The sequence below is a fragment of the Dipodomys spectabilis genome, unplaced genomic scaffold, assembly GCF_019054845.1.
Source record: "Dipodomys spectabilis isolate Male_0828 unplaced genomic scaffold, ASM1905484v1 ptg000318l, whole genome shotgun sequence".
In the NCBI taxonomy this organism is placed as follows: domain Eukaryota; kingdom Metazoa; phylum Chordata; class Mammalia; order Rodentia; family Heteromyidae; genus Dipodomys; species Dipodomys spectabilis.
The window spans coordinates 1,744,387-1,767,102 of NW_024870995.1; the positions used below are offsets into that span (position 1 = coordinate 1,744,387).

The following is a 22,716-nucleotide window of genomic DNA, read 5'->3' on the forward strand; positions in this document are numbered from 1 at the left end:
AGGACCGGCGCGCTAGTCTGTGGGGCGCGCGTGGGGCACGGGGGCGCGGGCCGTGGGGAAAAGGTCAGCCCAGCGCAGTGGGGCGTGGCTCCCGAGGACGGGGTTCCGCCCCAGCCAATCCGCGGGGGCGTTCCGGGCGCGTGGCCGCGCGACGCGACGCGTGCCGGGAGGACGCGGCTGCAGCCTCCTGGTGGGTGGCGCCTGTGCGCGTGCGCAGAGCGGCGTGCGTGTGCGTGCGTGCGCGCGCCCGTCCGCCCGCCGTCCGTGCAGGCGGGCATGGCGGTGTGCGCTCGGCTCTGCGGCGTGGGCCCTGCGCGCGGGTGTCGGCGGCGGCAGCAGCGCCGGGGCCCCGCGGAGACGGCGGCCGCCGACAGCGAGGCGGACACGGACCCCGAGGAGGAGCGCATCGAGGCGGGCGGCCCCGGCGCGGACACGGACCCCGGGGCGGAGCGCGTCGGGGCGGGCGCGGCGCCGGCCGGGCCGGGGCTCGGCCCCGCCGCGCCGCCCGCGCGCTGCTCGCTGCTAGAGCTGCCCCCGGAGCTGCTGGTGGAGATCTTCGGCTCGCTGCCCGGCACCGACCTGCCCAGCCTGGCCCAGGTCTGCACCAAGTTCCGCCGCATCCTGCACACCGACACCATCTGGAGGCGGCGCTGCCGGGAGGGTGAGCGCGCAGCGCGCCGGCGGCGAGCGGGCGGGCGGCCGGGAGGGGCGGGCGTGGGGCCCGGGTCTACCCCCCGGGGAGCCGTGGCTCTGCCCTGGGGGTTAGGGCAGGGGTGGGGCCAGAGCCTGGGAGGGCACGGCGAGGCGAGGCCGGAGGGCAGGGCAGACCTGGGGCCCTGGGCCTGGGAGGGCTGCGGAGGGGTGGAGTGGCCTGGCCAGAGGGTGGGAGCTGGGCCGGGGTGGGGCCCCGGGCCTGGGAGGGCAGGGTCGGGTGCGCTCGGGCCTGGGAGGGGCCCACCGGTCCGGAGTGGTGCGCGCTGGTCTTTTGGTAAGTGGATCAGTACACAACACACACACAGTGCCGAAGAGCCAAAGAAAGCAGAAATCGCCAGAGACCTCTGCAGTCCGATTCTGTGCACACAGGCAGCCACGTATGAATTTGGTGTCCTCTCGTGGTGGTGTCCCCTCGTGGTGGTGTCCTGTGCGTTCCCTCGGAGACCATGTGTGCAGGCGGCCTGGCAAGCTACAGCCTGCACTCACAGCACAGCCAGGCCCTTTACTTGTGCATTTTGCAGACTATGGGAGGGCAGGGTTGTGGGGTGGCAAGGCGGGCTCGCTGATGTTGCTTTGCTGGTCTGCCCCGGCCAGGCTGCCCAGAAGAAGCTCTTCCCTTTGCAGCTGCGGGGCGGCAGTCTGGGCTTTGCTCAAAGTACAATGTAGGGGTTGAGGCTCGGTTTGCCGTGAGCCCTGTAGAATTCGGGCTCTGTTTACCTGCTGTGTGGTCCAGGGCAGGTTGCTTCACCTTCTCCTGTGCTGGCTGAGATCCATTCCCATGGGGTGGCTTTGAGAGCCACGGGGAGCCCACATCAGTGGTGGCTGCGTGGTCCTGATGTTGCTTGGCCCTTCTCACAGTACCTTTTGTAACTTCCGGTTTGCTCTTCGTCTTCTCTCTTCTTAGGTAATCCATTTTTGCTTTAAACTCTTTATTGAGCCTTGCTCATATGGTTTGTTTTTGCAGTTCAAAGTCCAGGCACAGTTGAGCGTTCCCTGGGTCCACTCCTGCAGTCTGCATCTCCAGCCTGCAGAAGGCTCAGGAGGTTCCCCGAGTGATCTTTTTTCTTACCTGAAAATCGGTGGACTGTGCAGAGGAAGCTTAACTGATTCACAGCTCTAGCAGCAGGGAGATTGGTGGCCCCAATGAGGGCCAGGGGGCTGGGTGTGGCAAAGGGCACTGTGAACTCAGCTCCCTGCCCCATGAGCTTTACTGGGAGTTGGATTTTTCTTCTTAGCCTTTGATTTTTTTCCTTTTATTTTTCATTGACTTGAAGGGTTTTTTTAAAGATAATTTTTTTATTGAGATTAAGTGATTACATAAATTTCAACAGTATTGTAGGATAATGGTACTTAAAGTCACAAACCTTTTAACCTTCAAGAGGCAAATTGTGGTCATCATGGTCTATAATGTTTGTGAATTCTATGAGCTTTGACAACACAACTATTTCTTCCACATTGGGTAATACATAAATTTCTTTCCTTCACTTATAGATTTTATTATATAATCTGAATAGATTTGTCGGATATCGATGGTCACTTTTTTTTGTTGTCCTGGGGCTTGAACTCAGGACCTGAACACTCTCCCTGAGCTTCTTTTTGCTCAAGGCTATCACTCCCGTTTGAGCCACAGTGCCACTTGTAGCTTTTTTGTTTGTGTGGCACTGAGGAGTTGAACCCAGGGCGTCATGTATTCCCAGCCCCAGTCAGTTTTTAACTTCACTTGTAGTAACTCGAGGAATGTGCAACTCTAAAGGTCTGGGTTTTTGGATTGTGCCGATGTGACTTCTAGCAAAAGTTAGGAAATGGCCTGTGAGGGGCCTTATTCTGCAAACTTTTTTCTTTTTCTTTTTGTCAGTCATGGGGCTTGAACTCTGGGCCTGAGCTCTGACCCTCAGCTCAAGGCAACCGCTCTATCAACTTGAGCTGTAGCGCCACTTCCAGTTTTCTTCCTGCCTGGGCTGGCTTTGAACAGTGATCCTCAGATCTTAGCCTCCTGAATAGCTAGGATGATAGGCGTGAGCCACCGGCGCCTGGCTATTTTTTTTTTGTTTTGTTTTTTTTTTGGCCCAATCATGGAGCCTGAATTCTGGGCCTGGGCGCTGTCCCTCAGCTCTTCAGCTCAAGGCTAGCGCTCTACCACTTGAGTCACAGCACCACTTCCAGCTTTTTTCTTTTTGCTTATGTGGTACTGAGGAATCGTACCCAGGGAGTCATGCATGCAAGGCAAACTCTACTCCTGAGCCACCTTCCCAGCGCCTATTTTTTGTTTTTTTAAACAGGGTCTGACTCCAGTTCAGGTTGCCCTCAGCCTGGGGAGGGCCAGGCTTGCATGGTGTGCTGTCCTGCCGGGCTGTTCTGGCAGCTGTTACGGCTCCATATAGGCTGAGCACACTGAGTACACTGAGTGTTACGGATGCTGACAAGGCGCAAGTCCAGAGGCTTAGATGAAGACCTGCGCTGCCCCACCTGTGGTGGGAGGCTGGGCTGCTCCCACCCTGTAGGTTTCCTGGCTTAATGTACGCAGCCGGGTCTAGGAAGGATGAGTGAGGGTTTGGTGAGAACTGGGGGAAGTATCCCTTTCTGAGTCTTTCATAGGAGGACAGGAGGTGTGGGGCTGGAACCCAGCCCTGGCAGGAAGACACGCTTGCTTGTCTGTTTCTGCTGCAGTGAGCAGCTCTGCGTCACCCTGGTCCGGTTACTGGCAGTGTGGTCACTATTTCTGGGCCACCTCAGCCTTGCTGGCCCCAGTACTGGCATCTGGAGTGGTCTGGGCTAAAATTGGTCCTTCCTGAGCCTGTGAAAGCCAGGTCTGTCTGGAAGCTGGGCCAGCAGAACCTCGGGCCGCGGGTGTGGCCCTGAAGAGAGGATGAGCTGAGCGTGTCCCACGCCTGTGCGTGCTGTGTCCATGCTGTGTCCTGCATCACTGCCTGGCCTCTCCTGCCACTCGGGGAGGGGTGGCTGGGGGCAACTGTGCATATATCACCATTTCCCAGGGCGCCTAGCGCCGGCCCTCTGCCCTGGCTGGTCAGTGCTTCACCCCAGTGGCTGTAGCCAGTTTGGATACTGTCCACTTATGAGGTGCTCTGTGAAGTCCGCACAGGCCAAAGAATTGAGGAAATTCAAGCCCTCATTCTAAACCAAGGCTGGTCGAAGGCCTTTCTGCCCATCAGCCTGGCAGGGTCTTCTTTTGATGACGGATACTTCGGTGACACCTAGACGGATCTCTATACAATGGAAGTCTCAAGTAGGCTTAAATTTCATCAAAACCTGAAATAAAAATTTCCTGTAATGTTTGACTTTTTTGAAAACTGGAAGTTGTTGGCCAGTGCTAATTATTTTTTTTTCCTGAAAAAATGGAAAGTGTGATTTCTGTGCTTTGGTTTGCTGATGAGAAACAGAAATGTAGCTTTTAGCCATGGCTGAACCTGGAGGGTCGTCTTGGAAAAGGTTTTACATTTTGGCTTCTGTTGACACTGGAAGCGCCTACCTGTTCTGGTGGGAGGGACAGTCTGTCAGGAAGCCAGGAGCCGCCCGCATCCTGGAGGGAGGCCTGGCCTCCTTAAAGAGCCCCCTCCCCTCCTCCCCCACCAGCCCTGTCTCTGTCTGTTTTGGCGCTGGGGAGGGGCCCGTGCACAGGCCTGCTGGCCCGGACCACTGCTGTAGTCTTGACTTCACCAGGCAGGGAGGTGAGGAAGATGGTGCTGTGCAGGGTGCCTTTAAATGGAAGAGAGCTAGCAAATGAGTAATACCCTGCGCCCCTCGCCACAGTGGTGCTGGAGATTCGTCAGGAGTGGCCTGGCCGGTCCGTGTCCTGACCCCTCAGGCCGTTCCCAAGGGTGTCTGGGGGCAGCTGAGGCTGGGGTGGTGTCTTTGCTTGGGAGCATGTGTGAATGCTGGCGTCTGGCACTCTGCCAAGGTGTGGGTGCTCTCCATGAGCCACATCCCTCTTTTCCTTTCTCTTAGAGACAGATCTGGATTGGCCTTCGTATGCTTATATTCACCAAGTGCTTCCAGAAGCGGTTTGGAAACTAAATCCGCCAGGCTGTGCTGGGCATGGGGGCAGGGCGGGCAGCAGGTGTGGCACCAGGTGTGGCTGCTGTCCACCTGGCCCTGGCTGCTCCTGTTCTGTGTGCATGCCCACTTAGCGAGTGAGGCTGGGAGTCATGAGCCTCCCAGGGCTCCATGCCAGGCCCCGGTGCTCCTGCAGGCCCGCCTCCCCCTGGCAGCCAGACAAGCCTGTGCCGTCTTTGTGCGTGGTCAGGAAGAACTTCCTTCAAGCAGTAGACATTGAGGAGTGGGAGCAGTCCCGTAGCTGAGCAGGCTCTGCTCCTGCTCTGGGCCTCCAGCATTGGGCATGTGCCCAGCTGACCCCAGCCTGTCTCCGTGCTGCTGCCTCCCACTTCCTGGTTTGAGTCTCACTGAGGGGCCTGGCGGCGGGCACAGGCCCAAAGAACAGGCGTTTATTAGCTGGGTGCTGGTGGCTCACGCTTGTGATCCTGGCTATTCAGGAGTCTGAGATCTGAGGATCCCAGTTCAAAGCTGGCCCAGGCAGGAAAGTCCGTGAGACTCTTATCTCCAATAAACCACCAGAAAACCGGAAGTGGCGTTGTGGCTCACATGGTAGAGTGCGCGCCTTGAGCTGAAGAGCTGAGGCCCAGAGTTCAAGCCCGACAAAAAAAAAAAAAAAAAAGCAGGGGTTTTCGCTTCCTGCAGCCTGCTTCCCTGAGCTGGGGGCTTCCTTACTCTGTCTCCCATCAGCCCTGGTGTTCCCGGGCTCTGGCTTCCCAGAGGACAGAACGGCAGAGTGCGCACACGCAGTCAGGGCCACGCGGTGGGAAGTCTCTTCCTCACAGAGATGGAGCTGAGCTCCGTCTCCGCGGCTTCTGCCTGACTTCTCGGGATATCGGCTCCAGCCATCCCTGAGGACGGCGCTGCTGTCGCCACGTGGCTGCAGGAGGCGTTCGCGGAGCTGGGGTGGGCCAGCGCAGGCTCTGTTTCAGAAGGGTAGCTGTGGCTGCCGTGGGCCTAGCCCAGCACCAGTGTCAGTCTGGTTCTCGGGGGAGTAGGCGCAGTGGCGGATGCTCTGCCACACTTGTCCGCACTCTGGGGTTGCCTTGTTCCATTGTAGGTCAGGTGGCCATCCTCATCAGAGCAGATGGTGAGCATGGCCGCTCACGGAGGGCCTCTGCTGTGCTAGACTGTAATGCTTGTGGGGCCGTGGCGGTGGCCCGCCCAGAAGTCACTGCGCGGAAGATGACCTCCACGCCTTCCTCCTCTCTCCTGCCTGTCCATTTGTCTGCACTGCCCTGTGAGATCTTGATGTTAACCCCTAGCACCTGTTTCTTGTTGCAGAGTATGGTGTGTGTGAGAACCCGCGGAGGCTGGAGAGCGCAGGCGTGTCCTTCCGCGATGTCTATGCACAGCGTGAGTTCCGTCTTCCTGCTCATCCATCTTCCGCTTTGTAGCAAAGCAGACAGCCAGCACCAGCGGTGCAGGACGGAACAGGGCGGGGTGGTGGCTTGTCCTCAGACACTGTGTCCAGTCATGCGCAGCACAGGGAATGCAGCACTGAAACTGGGGGCGCTGTCTTCTCCTGAGTGCACCAGCCAGTCCACGGTGGTGAAAGGCATCTGAGATGGCACAGGACCACATGTTAGTTAACCAGTGACTTATATTTTACCCATTTTTATCTTTTGAACTTGGGGATGGAACCCAAGGCCTCACCCATGGGGGGCAGGGGCTGCCCTCACCCATTGTAGGCCTGACGTTAGTGGACACCTGTACCTGCACATAGTTGTATGGGCACCACGTGCCATTCCGGTGCAGCGGCCATGTATAGTGGTCAGACCAAGGTGTGTCTGTAACCGTAGCCATTTATTTTTTTGTTCTGGGAACAGTCAGCATCCTCGCTACTATACACACTTGTGTGAGGTAGACAGTTGTCAGCGTAGCCTTCCTGCTGTTCTGTGGACATGAGAAATGACTTTCCCGTCCATCTGCACTGTGCCTTCCTCCTTAGGGACCTTTGATTAACATCAACTAGTTATAGAGGAAATTCATCTTGACGGGTCCGTATACGCACACAACATACCCTGACCAGGCTCAGCCCCTCCATTCTGGCCTGCACCTCAAGTTGATCTCAATTTTTGAATGGTTAATTGAAGATACAAGTCTCATGTCATGGACTTCCCAGCCCGGGCTGGCTTTGTACTGCCATCCTCAGACTCCTGAGTAGCTAGGATTACAGGTGTGAGCCACCGGTGCCCGGCTTTTTTGACTTGTTTTAATGTAGTTGAAAGTAAGTTGCAGCTTGGCACTTGTGGCTTATACCTGTATCCTAGCTACTTAGGAAGCTGGGTTTCTTGTTCAAAGCTAGTCTGGGCAGAAAAGCCTACAAGATTCTATTTGCAATTAACTAGCAAAAAAGCTGGATTGGAGTTGTGGCTCAAGTGGTAGAATGCCAGCTGTGGGTAAAAAAGCTGAGTAGAGCCAGGTGCTTATGCCTGTAATCCCAGCTACCCATGATGCTGAGATCTGAGGACCATAGTTTGAAGCCAGCCCAGGCAGAAAAGTCTATGTGAGACTTGTATCTCCAATTAACTCAAAAACTGGAAGTGGTGCTGTGGCTGAAAGTGGTAGAGCGCTAGTCTTGATCAAAAGAGCTCAGGGACAGCGCTGAGGCTCTGAGTTCAAGCCCTACCACCACCAAGCTGAGTAAGTACTAGGCCCCAGTTGAAGCCCTGGTACAGGCTCACACACAGTGGAAGTTTCAGATGTCTGTATTTCCCACCCACACATCTCCGCATGTGTGGGGCACAGTACTTGTTTCCAGTCCTTGCCTTGTTTACTAAGCACCAGCTATTATTTCCTGACCATAAGACAAGGCTGGTTTTATGACTGCTTCAGCAGCAGACTTGGGTTGATGGAGAAAGGAAGTGTGCACGCTGCCCGCCCCGGTCAGGCCCTGTGTGTCCTGCTGCTCAGAGTCCTGGGTGATATTCGGGCTGGTTGGGTGGTGGTCATTTCCTTTAGTTGGCACACAGGCGAACATGTTCCTCTGACCTAGACCAGATTGGTGAACTCTAGCTGCCACCTGTCCCCTGAGTGTCCCCTCAGAAACCGTTCACGGCCCCTGGAGACTGTGGATATCATCTTGGCAGCCGGGGCCTGTGTGAACCAGCCCACTCTGTCAGTTAACAGCTAGGGCTTCGGGGCTGACCCTGACCAGGCCTCCCTGCAGGAGGGGACTGGAGGGAGGATGGCTTCCTTCCCCACGCCTTGTGTCTAAGTGACGCTTGCTCCTTCCCTTCCTGCAGTGCTTCACCGGTACAGACACATCCTGGGGCTGTGGCAGCCGGACATTGGGCCGTATGGAGGCCTGCTGAATGTGGTGGTGAGTCAGCTTCACACGGGGTGGCCAGAGCACCCAGGAAGCACGGGCCTGCTGAGACCAGTGGGCGCCTCACCAGGTCGCTTCGGGGCCAGGCTCTACTCAGATGGGCAAAGATTCCTTTTGAGCAGCTCACTCACCTTCTCCCCATGCCCTTGTCTTGTCTGATGATAAGATGTCGCTGGCTGTGGACAGGCTGCATTCAGCATCTGTGGAACACTAGTTTGGGGGTCCAGACCTGATGGAAAAGTGAGGGTGAGCCTGTGCCCTCTTGTCTCTGCAGGTGGATGGCCTGTTCATCATTGGCTGGATGTATCTGCCGCCCCATGACCCTCACGTTGACGACCCCATGAGATCCAAGCCTCTGTTTAGAATCCACTTGATGGAGAGGAGGTCGGCCACCGTGGAGTGTATGTATGGCCACAAAGGGCCACACAATGGCCATGTCCAGGTGGGTGAGGGCTGGGCCCCCATATGCATGTGGCCCTCTCAGTCCCAGTGCCTTCCTGGGTGGGCGGGGCGTTCTCAGCTGCACGTGGAGTGGGGAGGTATCCCTGCTCTGCAGTGCGCTCTCTGCGCAGCTGCCGAGGGGCGGGATGCCTCTGTCTAGAACCAGCTCCGGGTTTTGCATTAATCGGAGCCTTTGGTTCTGTCACTGCACACTCAGCTCCTTTGCCTTCTGTTCTCAAGATCATGAGCTTAGCCTGGTGCCAGTGGCTCACACCTGTCATCCTAGCTACTCAGGAGCATGAGGTCTGAAGATCATGGTTCAGAGCCAGCCCAAGCAGAAAGCCCTTGAGACTCATCTCCAATTAAATCACAGGAAAAGTGGGAAGTGGCACCAGGGCTCAAGTGGTAGAGTGCCAGCCTTGAGCAAAAGCAGCTCAGGACAGCACTCAGGCCCAGAGTCCAAGCCCCAAGACCAGCAAAAAACAAAACAACAAGGATCACGAGCTTAGAGTAAAACTTTCAGTCGATGGCCTTGTGGGTCTAGTGTGCAGTCAGCGCTCCGCAGCCCTGGCAGGGCGTCCCCGCCCCCAGAAGAACACAGGCCTGGTGCCTTCTTGTGCTCTCCTTTCATGATCTATTTTGGCCTCATCTTGTACATTGGGCCTCGTGTGTGTGTGTGTGTGTGCGTGTGTGTGCGCGCGCATGCGCGCGCGCGTGCGTGCGTGAGCTTTTATGTGCACGTGTGATCTCAGATGGAGGCTCTGGTCTTGTCACACAGCTCAGCTGTGGCTGCAGCTGAGGCTGACCTGCATTCCTCTGCGTCTTTTCCTTCTGTCACTGAAGATTGTGAAGAAGGACGAGTTCTCCACCAAGTGCAACCAGACCGACCACCACAGGATGTCCGGAGGGAGGCAGGAGGTGAGCTCCACAGAGAAGGAGGTTCTCAGAGTGCAACCTGGTCCTTACACATACCCAGGAGGCTGTGCAGTGGGAGACCGCCCTCCTGTGACTAGCAGCAAGGCTCCCTACCTGGTGTGCCCTCCTGTGTTGGTGCATAACTGATCTGACTTGTGACCATGAATACAGCTTTGTCTGGTGGGTTCTGATCTGGGGGGAGGGAGGGTTTGAACTGAGAGGAAGACTCCAAGAGACCCCGACTTGACTTTGGCCACTTCGTGTTGTGCGGGGTGGGATACAGAACATGTGGGGGTCTGTTCCAGGCTTGTAGGAGGACGCACTTTTGTTTTGCTGTGGTATATGGACTTGAGTTGATTTGTAGCTCAGCTGTGTCGGTTTCATTCCTGTTTCTGCCATTCCAGTCATGACACATTAGTTGATAATTTGTAACTTTTCTTTTTTTTTGCCCGCCCTAGGGCTTGAAGTTAGGGCCTGGGCACTGTTCCTGAGCTTCTTTGTGCTCAAGGCTAGCGCTCGACCACTTGAGCCACAGTGACACTTCTGGCTTTTGCGTATGTGGTACTTAGGAATGGAACCCAGGGTTTCATGCATGCTAGGCAAGCACTTTACCACTGAGCCACATTCCCAGCCCTGCTTTCTCCAATTGCTTTTGCCTGTGGCTAGCCCAGAGGCCTCCTCCCTCATAGCTTCTAGGCAACACTCAGCCCATGTAGTAAAGGCAGCAAGTGATTAGCCCCACCCCTTTCCCCGAGAGATCACCCCTTTGGGATAGCTAAGACCTTATAAAAGGCCACCTGAGGCAATAGCTGGCACTTCTCACTCCTCTCTTGTGAGAAGGGTCTTGCCAGTCCCTTTGCTGGCAATAGACCTTTCTTTGTTCTTTGTACCTGGGTGTCTGCATGGCCTACTGGCAAAGTCTGAAATTCCCCAACACCTGATTTATGGAGTGCTGGTTAGTCTTTGGAACCACATAGCACTAAGATCTCTGACATTTGCACACCTCCCATCCCTCTCAGCTGAGGCTTGGATTCAGAGCTTGGGCACTGTCCCTAAGCTTTTTCACTCAACACTGGTCTTCTTCACTTGAGCCACAGATCCGTGTCCAAAATTTGGATAAGGAATGCTCATTGCGTGGAAGCAGACTAACCACGAGATACCCTGAGGGGTTTGCGAGTTGGGTGCCTTGGCGGTGCGGCATTTGTCAGCTGCTCTCCGTGCGCGTGCGCACTCATGCTGTGGTGGCTGTGGCTCAGGGCCCCGAGGCAGCAGCCACAGCTATGGTGGCCTCAGCTGACCTGTGTGGCCAGTTAGGAATGTGCTCCCCTAAATCCAGCCTTCGCCCAGGATCCTGAGAGCTGGGCTTGTGTGGTGCAGTGGGAAATGGTCTGTACCTAGGAGCGCTGCCAGAGGCCACGGCCCAGCCTTGCTGCCGCCTGGGGGTCTGGACCATGGCCCAGTCCTGGTGCTTGTCACTGGCCCGCCGTGGACGTGGAGGGTCTTCACCCGCCCATCAGGAAGCCCATGCACACCATGCCCGCCTGGCCACACGGTCTCGTGTCACAGTGCTGTGGTTTTCATGCTGTGTTCTCTTGGAAGGAATTCCGGACATGGCTGAAGGAGGAATGGGGCCGCACGTTGGAGGACATATTCCATGAGCACATGCAGGAGCTAATCCTGATGAAGTTCATCTACACCAGTCAGTACGAGTAAGCAAGGCCTGTCGCTGTGGCCCCGCCTCCCTGTGGGGCTGTGAACACAGCCCTTTCTTGACTCTAGTCCTCCTCTCTGTAGCTGCTATGAACTAGCTGCTATGACCCGAGCTCCTTTCCCAGGGGTAACCGAGTGGGAAGAGCACTTCACTTTGCCCCTGGGAAGAGGTACTGTTCGGGAGCCATCCCTCTAGGCTTTGTGGGATGTGTGATGAGACCAGGATTTTATGCCTTCAGGCTGCGGTGAGACACAGAGCGGGGTATGCTGCCCTCAGGCCTGGGCCTGGAAGAGGCCTGCCCGGGTGGAGCCGAACCCCTTCTTCTGCCTGTCTCCCCCGCAGCAACTGCCTCACCTACCGTCGGATCTACCTCCCGCCCAGCCACCCCGATGACCTCATCAAGCCGGGCCTTTTCAAGGGCACCTACGGCAGCCACGGCCTGGAGATTGTGATGCTCAGCTTCCACGGCCAATACGCCAGGGGCACCAAGATCACCGTGAGTTGTGTCATGCTGAGGCCTCCCGGTGGGACCGGCGTGCGTGGCTCCATCTACACTCGGGCCACTGCCCCCTGGCTGCCGCAGTGGGCTCAGGACTTGGGGTCCTGGCCCCTCGCCAGTAGGGATTGGGGTGCTGGGTCTGGACCCTCCCATCCTGGAAGGAGATGCTGTGTTTTTCACAGGGTCCCCAGGGTTAGCCTTCAGCCTGGATTGTCTGCAGGCAGTGCTGAAGCTCAGATGTCCCGGGAATTCCGCGTGGGCCTGCTGAGAGGTCCCGGGACCGGGATCTGTAGGTTTTGATTTAGCCGGGGCCTGGGAGAGGGGCCCGAGCCGCAGCCTCACTGGGACCTGTGTGACGTCATAGATGCTGTTGCTGTCCCAGGCTGGGCGCACGCGTGTCTCACAGTAAAGCTTCCCTTCCCCCCACCCCCAATCTGCCGGCTTGGTGTTAGGCTGACAGGGCTGTCCTGCCCTGAGGAAGTGCGGCATCCCATCCGAGCTTCCTGTGCTTTTGGAAGCTCCTGTGGAAGGGCAGGCCTCGTCAGGCATGGTGAGGGTAGTTCTTCCCCGAGGTTAGCATGGTGCTCCTGCATGGTCAGGAGGTCTGATGGTCTGGTCCAGGTCCCGTGTGTGGCCTGTGTTGGCTGTTGGGCCCTTCCTCGCTGGTGTGTGTTCCTCCCGAGCTTCCGAGCCTTGGCCCAGGGCCTCCTGGAGACAGTGCCAGCTATGTGCTCAGGTAGACAGGTCGGGAGTTCCTTGGGCCTGCCGCCCTCTTCTTGGTTCCCACTCAAGGGTGGGCACAGGGGCGCAGAGTACTGGCAGGCTTGGCACTGCTGCCTCCTCTTCTGAAATCCCTTCCCATGGGGCTGCCACCGGGCACTGGTTTGTCAAGGGCATCTAGGTCTTCTTAAGGACTGCTGCTAAGTCAGGGGAGCCCCGCAGTGTGTTCTAGCAGCCGGGGAGGATCCAGGCCAGAGCTGTGCAGTTTCTTTGGCTCTGAGACCCACTGCTGCTGTCTACTGGCTCCACAGGGTGACCCCAACATCCCTGCTGGGCAGCAGACGGTGGAGATTGACCTGAGGCACCGCATCCAGCTGCCCGACGTGGAGAACCTGTGCAACTTCAATGAGCTCTCACGCATTGTGCTGGAGGTCCACGAGCAGGTGCGGCGTGAGCAGCAGCAGGAGGCTGGTGACGGCCCCGCCCCACCTCGGGAACAGCTGGCCGCCAGGGGACCCGACGGGGCAGCTGCCCAGGACAGTAAGGAGCCCGGGGATGAAGCAGCCTCAGCCCCGGCCGGGCAGGGGCAGCCTTTTGTGCTGCCTGTGGGCGTGAGCTCGAGGAACGAGAAATACCCACGCACCTGCAGGATGTGGTAAGGACCACGAGGCCCTGGCTCCACCCGCTGTGCACCTGAGCTCTGACAGTGTGGCCTGAGTGCCCCGCGCTCAGCCTCCGCCCCGTCCCCCGCTTCACAGCTGCCAGGGAGGACAGTCTTGTCCTGTCACCCCTCTGGTGACTGAGGGTGACTGGCACAAACACCACAACTCCACCTGTGGTTTCTGGGGGCCTTACTTAGACCTAAGGCCGAGTAAGAGAGCCCAGGTCAGTGTCCCGAAGCTTTGGTAAGTGACAGTGAAGGGCAAAGGTGTCACCTGCCCCTTGTGGCGAGAATTCTCCTGGGTGTCCTGGCGGGGGTGGGCAGCTCACAGTGGGCATGGGCCTCACCCCCAGCTGCCTGGTGAGTGCAGTGCACATGGGGCCCTTGGCTTGTGACCGGCCCCTGGGGGGTTACTGCCATGCACGCCACCTCCTCTTCCTGCTGTTTATGGGCTGCCATTCGGCCTGTACCTTTCCCGGCTTTCGCATTTACACCTGTGCCTTGGTCTCTGCCTTCAGGCTGTGTTCCTGGTCCTATGCCCTTCCCCCGTTAGGCCCTCTGCATAGATGAACAAGGCCTTTGCCCATGCCTCTTCAATTTGCTAAAATTGAGCAAAACGAGTGAGTGCAGTCTCCTGGTCTCCTGGACCACATTTCAATTGCCGAGTGGCCATCAGTGGCTGGGAGCTGCTGTACTGGACAGGGCAGATCTAGAATAGTCCACCAGGACAAAGTCCTGCTGGATGGCTGCCGTAGGGTCAGTGTAAGGTGAGGCATCCGTTCCTTTGCCCCTGCCTTCATCCTGAAGGGTTACTTCCCTTTAGCCTATAGGTGGCTGCTGCCCTGTCCGTAGTGTTGGTTCACAGTAGGACATCACGGGGAAATGAGGGCCCCCTCCAGGTGGTGGAAAATTTGTAGTATCTTCATGTGCAGAGAAACGTGACTGGGTTTTCAAATAGGGGCCCGGTATAATTTCAGTAGTTGTAGTTTTGAGTGGTTGTGAAAGAAAGTAGCTTTTGTTACCCTATAAAAATGTTCCAATCCCCAGTGTCCCATGCCAGCATAGATCTCCACAGCTCTGCTGTGGCCAGCCCATGCCTGACCATGCCAGCAGAGCTTCACAGTTCAGTTCTCCATTCCATCCTGTGTTGAACGCTTCTTTGGCCAACAAGGGTGGCTGTGCCCTTCCTTTCTCTGTATCTGCGTTCTTGCCATAACCAGAGGCCCCGATGGCTGGCACAGTGGCTGTGGAGACTTCCCGTAAGCTGCCTCTGCAGCCCAGCCTGCCCCTCGGCTGTTTCCTTTGCTGCTTGGAGGATCCGCAGTGTGTCTGGGGTGTAGCAGCGTCCCCCTCCCCGTGCCCTGAGGAGTCCGTGCCAGTTCTAACTTCTCCTTACCTGCTGGGGGCGCTCAGACCCTGTACAGTGGACAGAGCTGTGGTTGAGTCAGATGTGGGCTGCAAAGGCCTACATGAAGCTTTGCAGGTTTTAGTCAGTGTCAGTCTCAGGTGGTCTCTGCTACAACCAACTGATGTACCTACAGTGACGTAGGCTTCCCGGGGCTTGCTCTGTGAGGCTGTTGCCAGGCAGGGCTGCTGTGAGGGTGGGCGATGGAGTAATCAGTCAGGCCTGCATCCCGGCCCTCTGCACCCACGGTGTCTGCCTTGCTTGTCCTCAGTGGGGTTCGGTCAGGGCTTCCGGCCCTGCTGTGGCTGGGGTGGTGGGAAGGGCTTCCAGGCCCTGCCGTGGCTGGGGTGGTGGGAAGGACTTCCAGGCCCTGCGGTGGCTGGGGTGGTGGGAAGGACTTCCAGGCCCTGCCGTGGCTGGGGTGGTGGGAAGGACTTCCAGGCCCTGCCGTGGCTGGGGTGGTGGGAAGGACTTCCGGCCCTGCCGTGGCTGGGGTGAGAAGGGCGCTTTGGATGCCCAGTGGTGCCTGCTTTCTCAATAGAGCCTTCCTTCTCATGCTCCACTCTCTAGTTTCTATGGCACAGGCCTCATCGCTGGCCATGGCTTTACCAGCCCCGAGCGCACACCTGGTGTCTTCGTCCTTTTCGATGAGAACCGCTTTGGCTTCCTCTGGCTGGAACTGAAGTCCTTCAGCTTGTACAGCCGTGTCCAGGCCACCTTCCGGAATGCAGATGCGCCGTCCCCGCAGGCCTTTGACGAGATGCTCAAGAACATCCAGTCCCTCAGCTCCTGACCGCCATGCTGCCCGGGCTGTGTGGCCAAGGCCCAGCATGCACTGGAAAGCAGCCTTTTCCCGGATGCACACCTGCTCACCAGGGTCCTGGTTTATGTATAGTGTGTAACATATTCCTGTACATTCACAGTAGCTGTGAAGAAGAATGCTGAGCATGTCAACAACAGCAAAACATAACAAAACACCATAAGCAAACACTGAAGGAAGAGTGAGTCAGGATAGACAGGATGGAAAGGAGAGGCTGTGGGGCATGGAGTTCACCTGTGAACTGCGGTGTCAGGAGTACAACAGACCCGCTGCCTGAGAAGGTGGAATGGACCACTCAGTTGCCCCTGGGCAGATGAGCTGCTCTGTGGGGGGGACTTCTGCTCTGCCCACTCCTGCTGGCAAGGCTGGGGCCTGTGAGGGTGGTCGGGAGGATGAAGCTGTCAGAAGTATGGCAGTGTGGACAGGCCATGGGTGTGAGAAGGGTCTCAGAAGTTGGAGTAACTGGTGTGCAGGGCCCTGGATTAGATTGCTGCTTCTCTGCTCACTTGCTGAGTTTTGGGCACAGGTACTGTACGGGGACCTCTCTCACCAGTGACACAGGATAGGGACGTGGCCTGTATGCCTGCCCCAGATAGGCTCCAGCTTCAGCCCAAGGCATGGATCTGATGCTCCTTGTCCCCTGCAGCCAGTTTTGGTGGCGCACCATTTTGTATGTACCCTTCCCTCCTGTCTCCCGTGTGCATCCTCTGGGTGTGTGTCTCGTCCTGTGGGGCACGCAGCTGCCATTCTCCATGCAGACATGCTGGCTGGGTGGTGCAGGCTGCCTGTGAAGCTCCGTGTGGATGAGTTGTAGGCAGCTGTACTGCACGTGGTACTTCTTGCCACATGCCCACGTGTGGCACAGCACTGGATGGCCACGGTCCATGGGGACCCTTGGGTGTGGAGATCCTGAGGTGCACTAGTGTGCCCAACGCTGTTAACACGTGTCAGACCCCATCATGTCTTTGCCGAAGGATAGAAACCATATGTGTAGACCCTTGCGAATTTTTTTCTTTTAAATGTTGGTCATAGGGCTTGAACTTGGGACCTCAGCTCTTCAGTTCAAGGCTAACACTCTACCACTTGAGCCACAGTGCCACTTCCAATGTCTGGTGGTTAATTGGAGATAGAGAGTCTCAGGGCTGGCCTTGAACTGCAGTCCTCAGAGCTCAGCTTCCTGAGTAGCTAGGACTACAGGTGTGAGTCACTAGTACCTGGTGACCCTTGAGAACTCTCGTGCTTCCTGCAGCCTCTGGCTAGCTGAGTCCCTGTGTGGATTTCTAGGTGAACCTGCCCTGGTGCCAAGGAGGTGGCAGTTGTACCTTTGCAGAGAGACCAACCTGTCCTTAACATTTCTTAAGGAGTTTCTCCCAGCTGGCTTTTGAACCCTGCCCTCTCGTGCATCTGTGCAGTGGCAGGTGTGGGCTTTGCTCTTGAGGTAGTTGTCCAGGTCTAGCCTACAGGTCCTCTGGGAGGCCTCTCTGGGCCTGCTCTATCACTTGAGCCACAGCGCTATTTCCGGCCTTTTCTGCTTATGTGGTGCTGAGGAATCGAGCCCAGGGCCTCATGCATGCGAGGCAAGCACTCTACTACTGAGCCACCTTCCCAGCCCACTTACACTTTTTCTGAATAGTTCATTGGTAAGAGTCTCAAGGACTTTTCTGACCAGGCTGTCTTTGAACTACGACCCTCAGGTCTCAGCCTTCTGAGTAGCTAGGATTACAAGTGTGAGCCATTGGCACCTGGTCTTTTTTTTTTCCCCAGCAAGAGGGTCAGCAGTCAGGAAGGCCAGGCCCGATCATCTGCCAGCCCCTTCCTGGCCATGAGACTGTGAGTTACTTAGATGCTGGCTTCTCCCACCCTCTTAGGTGCCCTTGGTCAGTCTCAGATGACCTGCGTGCCATGCAAGGCCAGGGTTTTCCCCACTGCGGGTGGGGACCCCAGAGGCTGTCCCTGTCAGGTTCTGGGAATGCAGTTCCAGGAGCAATGGCAGTTCCAGTTGGGTACCAGCAAGGCCCACAGTGCCTGCCTCGGGCACCTGGCAGGCAGACCTCGCCAGGATGGGCATTGGTTTCTTCCCCTGTTTCATGATGTCACTGCCCTTTGCAGCTGGTTAAGTAGAGTGCAGCGGATGGAGTCCAGAGCACTGGGGGCTTCTGCCTGTGAACACTCTCTTCTGTGTAGAGAGAGAGTTGGGGTTTCAAGCACAAATTGGAGTTGTCATTTGTGTAGTGGTACTGAGAGCTCTGTCCTTCACCTGTGGCAGGGCTTGGCGGCCCCGGGGTGTGCTGGCCTCTGCACTGAGGCCTCCAGCGGCCCCCGTGGAGTTTCTCCTTTCTTGGTGCATCTGGCACGCGTGGTGAGGCTCGTGGCTGCTGCTGGCTGTGTGTGTGTAGCTCAGGCTTCTGGGCCCCTGCATGGGGATGTCTCAGCCTGCTGTTCTCCCCGGTCCCCTTGGGGTCTTGGATGACCCCAGTCTGTGTACCAGACGCCATGCCAGCTACCACCCCGCTAGTGCCAGGTGGACTCTGTGCTGCACCTCTTCTTTACTGACAGCTGTGTGCTGTGAGACCTGGATAGCAGGCCCCCCCCTCCCGCAGCCATTGGTTTCAGACTCCCTGATCTCTCGCGTGTTCTGGTTTAGGAAGGACATCCTCTTCCTCAAGATTGAGTCACAGGAGACGCTACCCACCTCTCTGTAGCACTGCAGCTGAAGCAGTGTGGCCGGGTCCTTTCAGACTCTCCCTCTTCCCACTGCCTGCCTTCTGCCCTATCTGTGAGGAGCGCCCTTGGTTCTGGGCCAACAGACTCTCTTCCGTTTTGGGAGAATCTGATAGAACCTCGTACTTTTGGTTTGGTTGGTACTCTGGGAATCCGCACTGTGCATGGCTGTCTTAGGCGATGGACAGTGGACTCTGGCTGGCAGGGAGGTGAAGGGCCAGCTGGCGCACAAGGGGCGGAGCCTCTGTTCAGCCACATGTCACGAGGCCTACTTGCAGAGGCAAACATGGTCTTGAGTCAGAGAGGGTGGATCTGGAGGGTGCTTGGGTGTGTCGAGGGGCTGGGGCCCCGGCAGACAGCCCTGTGCCCCGGTGCCTTGTTCCCTGGGCCCCGTCACCTGGGCCGTTTCTTTTCAGTTTTCAGTAAATATTTCTGAAGCCTTGTGTGCAGTGTGGTTGTATCTTTGGGGACGTTGCAGGCTCTCAGTCTGGGCAGGGTGGAGCAGTGAAGGGCTGAGAGATAGGAAGCCACAGCATGTCTTGAGGCTGAGCCTCAGTGCTTTTTCCTCTCCAGGCTAGTGCTCTACCACTTGAGCCACAGCACCACTTCCGGTTTTCTGAGTAGTTTATTGGAGATAAGAGTCCCATAGACTTTCCTGCCCTGGCTGGCTTTGAACCGTGATCCTCAGATCTGTCTCCTGAGTAACTAGGATCACGGGTGTGAGCCACCAGCGCCCAGCTTCAGAGGATGTTTAACCAGACGTCATCCACTGTGGTGGCCTCTTGAGCTGTGTGCATATGCTCTCCAGGTTTGTCCAGCCTTGGGGTTTCCTTGGGCTTCCTTTCCGTCCATGCGCATCTTGTACAGGGAGAGCAGCCAGCTAGGAGAGCGCTGCCCTGCAGGGGTGGCCCCATCCCACAGGGGGCTGGAGCTCTTCTGCCTACAGGTGGAGGGAGGGGCACAACCAGTCTCTGAGGCCAGTCTTTCCACCTCTCCACATGAGGACTGTGTAGCTCCTTGTTCTTGAAGGTCCCATGGGAAGGTGGTCCCCGTTTTCCCTCTGAGAGGCTGTTGGCAGGAGCTGGTGCTCAGAACCTGTGTGCCTCCTCAGTGGAGTCTGCAGTGCGGCCTCTGGTGGGGACTCAGGGTTGCTGCCATGACTCCAGCTGGAGACGTGAGAGCAAGCAGCCGCTTTTTCCCTTTTTAGAAACGCGCGCATGTGTGCATATGTACATGTGGTGGGTGTGCTATGAGGACCTTGGGCATGCCAAGCCTTAACTTGCTGGACACTCCGGCCATTCCTCTGGTTTTTGTTGCTTTGAGGCAGGCTCTTGCGGTTGCTGCCGCCTCATGCTTCCCATCTCTGGAGATGGCGAGTGTCTGCCACTGCAGCCTTCCAAGTGAGTGAGACAGTGTCTTGAACTTCCATGCCCAGCTGGCCATGAGCCATAATCCATCTTTGCCTCCCAGTAGTGAGGACAGCCTGAAGCCACTGTGTCTAGCTCCGAGGAGCTTTTTATTTTTTTTCTTTTGCTGGTCCTGGGGCTTGAACTCAGGCCTGGGGCTCTGTCCCTGAGCCTCTGTGCACTCTGCCACTTGAGCTACAGTGCCACTTCTGGCTTTTTCTGTGTATGTGGTGCTGAGGAATTGAACCCAGGGCTTCGTGCATGCTAGGCCACTAAGCTACTTTCCCAGCCCTCCAAGGAGCTTTTCAAGACACTTACTTTAAAAACCGTCATGAAAAACATACATTTTTGAGATGGCCTTGCCATGTATTCCCGGCTGGCTTCCAGATCCTGTTTTAAGTGCTGTCTACAATCCTTCCACCTCAGAGGAGCAAGATCTGTGCTGTGACCCAAGGCCATTTGCCTGCAGGGGAACCATCCTTCTGGCATTCTGTTTACCCATGCTGGGTGGTGGTAAGTGTGGACACATACTGGCTGTCCCTTTCCCGTTAGTGGGCAGAAAATTACTTCTGGTTTTGCATTTGGGGAACAAAATCACTACAAATGTTGGTGTGAACACAGGTTTTCATCCCCAGGGACGGCAGACCTGCTATGTCACCCTGCAGAGTGCATGTGACAGAAGAGCCTGCCAGCTTCCCAGTGGCTGCACTGTTTTCTCTTGCTGCCTTGGGTGGGGGTCCCACACGGGTGCCACTGGCTGCCCACCTGAGGCAGTGGCTGTCCACAGGCTGTGTGGGGTCATGGGAGACAGGAGGAGGACCTGGAGCAGCTGGCCAGAAGCACAGGCCTGGCAGGGGACTCCACAGTCACTATATCATCAGTGTGGACCCTGTCCCCCACATCTTTCACCTAGTAGATATTCCAATAGGCCAAGTCTAGGCACTGCCCCAAGCAGGCAAGTCTCAGTACCTACTGGTAAACTCCAGAGGTTACAGAAGGCAAACTTGGACCTGGCGCCCCTCACCACCACCACCTACCTTCACCTCTAAAACTGTTTCTGCTCCTGATAGCACCTATTTGTGGCCCTTGGAGGGCTCAGCCATGCCTCCATGAAAAGTTATGACCTGAGGTGATGGGCAGCCTGGGACATTAGGAAAGAAGCTCAGCCAGGCAATGGCAGGCACAAGGAAAGTGCAAGGCACCATGCTTGACTAAGGAATATGGCAGGAATTGAGGAATGCGGACAGGATGTGCGAGTGTAAATTCACTCACGTGTGCCTGTTGCACGAAACGCTGAGCAAGTTCAGGGCTGGGGAGGGTGGCAGGGGGTGGCAGGAGCCGTGAGGACTGGGAACCGGGCTCTCCGCCTGGAAGCCCTTGTGTGAGACACTGGCCACGGGGGAGCAGGTGGGATGGAAGGGCTGAAGACCCGACTCGGATCCTGCCATGTGCTGTTGGTCCCACTGAGGTGGACACTGCCTCAGATCCCACCTGTCTGGCTGAGCCCTGGAGTTCTACTGCCCCGAGTTCTTGGGACTCTGTGGATGTTAATTCGGGCTGCTGCTGTTCCCACCTGGGTGCCCAGGTGGCAAAGAAGCCATGAAGAGATGGCCCGTCCTTCCTTAAGGCTCCCTGGCACAGCCCCTCCTGTGGCCTCCGACTCAAGGAGGGCTGGACAGCATCTCATCGCCATGGTGCTGCTCTGTCCTCAGGGTTCCACAGTTCCATTGGAAGGCAAACTCCCACAGGGTGCCGTGGACACGGGGGACACGGTGGGTGGCTGGGTAGCCTCTTCTCCCAGGGTTTTCACAGGACACTCTAGCGTCTAGTCCTCAGGGCAATGGGGCGGGGGCGCAGTGGTGACAGGGGCATTGCGAAGTAGCCCTCTTCGTGCTGGCTGTGCCCTTTCGTCCCTCTGATGACAGTAAGGATGATGATGACCACGTGTCCTCTGGCAGACGGCAGGACGACGTGAAGGAAGTCCAGGCACAGGCATTCTAAGGTCCCTGAGAGAACCGTGCTGCTGCTGGCAGGAAGAAATGCCAGTGACTCCAGGAAGAAGGGGTAAGGGTCTAAACCAGAGTGATCACTTAATACAGGGCACCAAAGTCTGGGTAAAAGGAGCACTGGCCGGGTGCTGGTGGCTCACGCCTGTAATCCTAGCTACTCAGGAGGCTAAGATCTGAGAATCGCGGTTCAAAGCCAGCCCGGGCAGGAAAGACCGTAAGACTCCTATTTCCAATAAACCCTAGAAAACCGGAAGTGGTGCTGTAGCTCAAGTGGTAGAGCGCTCACCATGAGCTGAAGAGCTGAGGGACAGCGCCCAGGCCCAGGGTTCAAGCCCCATGACCGACAAAAAAAAAAAAAAAAAAGGCACTGCCCTTGGGGGTGCTTGACACATGACCAACCTGCCACATCAGTGCTGGGAGGGGAGGGGAATTTGGCTCCAAGTGTTACAAGACGCAGCGTGAAAGACCCAGAAGGTGAGACTATCACTTTCTTAGCTTTGGAAAACTGACGTCTGGATTTGCTGTTTGTTGGTTAGATCAGGCCAGGTGACTCTGGAATAGTAAGCCAGCTTGAAAATGCAAGAAGGGATTTTTGGCTCTTTTCTGAATTATGTATCGTGGGATCCCAGTGAGAGAACCACGCCCACGGAGTGCATGGTGGGGCAGGTCTGGCGGCCTGTGTCCCAGGTCCCCAGCTCTGGGTGCGGTACGTTTCTGAGCACTGCAGGGGGCCGCACTGAGGGCAGCACTCTCCCAGAGGATAGATCTCTCTTCCTGGCTGTCTCCAGCCTTTGGAGGCAGGGAGGAGGGTTCTTTGGGTCACCAGCCTGTGTCCTGATGGATTTACTCTTCGGCTGCTGCTCTGTTGGGCCTATGTTCTCATTTGCCTTGGGTCAGGCAGCAAGTGAACTTTAGACTTTATAGTGCTAGTTTGCCCATAGGATTATATCAACTGCGTGAACAGTGTAGTGGAGTTCAGCTGCCACAATCCTCAGCCAGCCTGGTATCCTTGGTCCTTTGAATCGTGGCCATTCTTGGGAGGTGGGGGCAGTGGGTAGCAACAAGGAGACATCCAGGTGATAAGAGCTGGAGGCTCTGGGAGCCCATGAGCATGTCTCCTATGCCTTGCTGGGTTACAGTGACATTTTGGGGACTCAGTGAAAGATGGAAAGATCAGAGAAGCCATACTCTCACAGACACAGGGGGTCACAGCTGAAGGGTACTGGCCAGGAGAGCATGCATATGTAGTCGTGGCTGGAGGCCAGGCCCTGCTCTATGGTTGTAGAGCCAAGGAG

The 22,716-nt window shown here is 56.8% G+C and overlaps 1 protein-coding gene across 1 annotated transcript; it reads left to right on the forward strand.

The window, feature by feature from the left end:
• Positions 1-276: 276 nt before the first annotated feature.
• On the forward strand, positions 277-16,362 carry Fbxo31 (F-box protein 31). The gene is made up of 9 exons (XM_042702295.1): positions 277-661; positions 6,067-6,138; positions 8,031-8,107; positions 8,388-8,555; positions 9,398-9,472; positions 11,069-11,178; positions 11,523-11,676; positions 12,711-13,054; positions 15,036-16,362. Exons 1-9 carry the CDS (start codon positions 277-279, stop codon positions 15,256-15,258), a joined length of 1,608 nt encoding a protein of 535 aa, XP_042558229.1. The 3' UTR covers positions 15,259-16,362.
• The last annotated feature ends 6,354 nt before the right edge of the window (positions 16,363-22,716 follow it).

Coding starts and splice junctions, on each gene's coding strand:
- Fbxo31 (XM_042702295.1), top strand. CDS start 277: ATGGCGGTGTGCGCTCGGCTCTGCGGCGTGGGCCCTGCGCGCGGGTGT. Junction 6,139..8,030: donor CCGCGATGTCTATGCACAGC/GTGAGTTCCGTC, acceptor CCCTTCCTGCAG/TGCTTCACCGGTACAGACAC. Junction 8,556..9,397: donor CACACAATGGCCATGTCCAG/GTGGGTGAGGGC, acceptor CTGTCACTGAAG/ATTGTGAAGAAGGACGAGTT.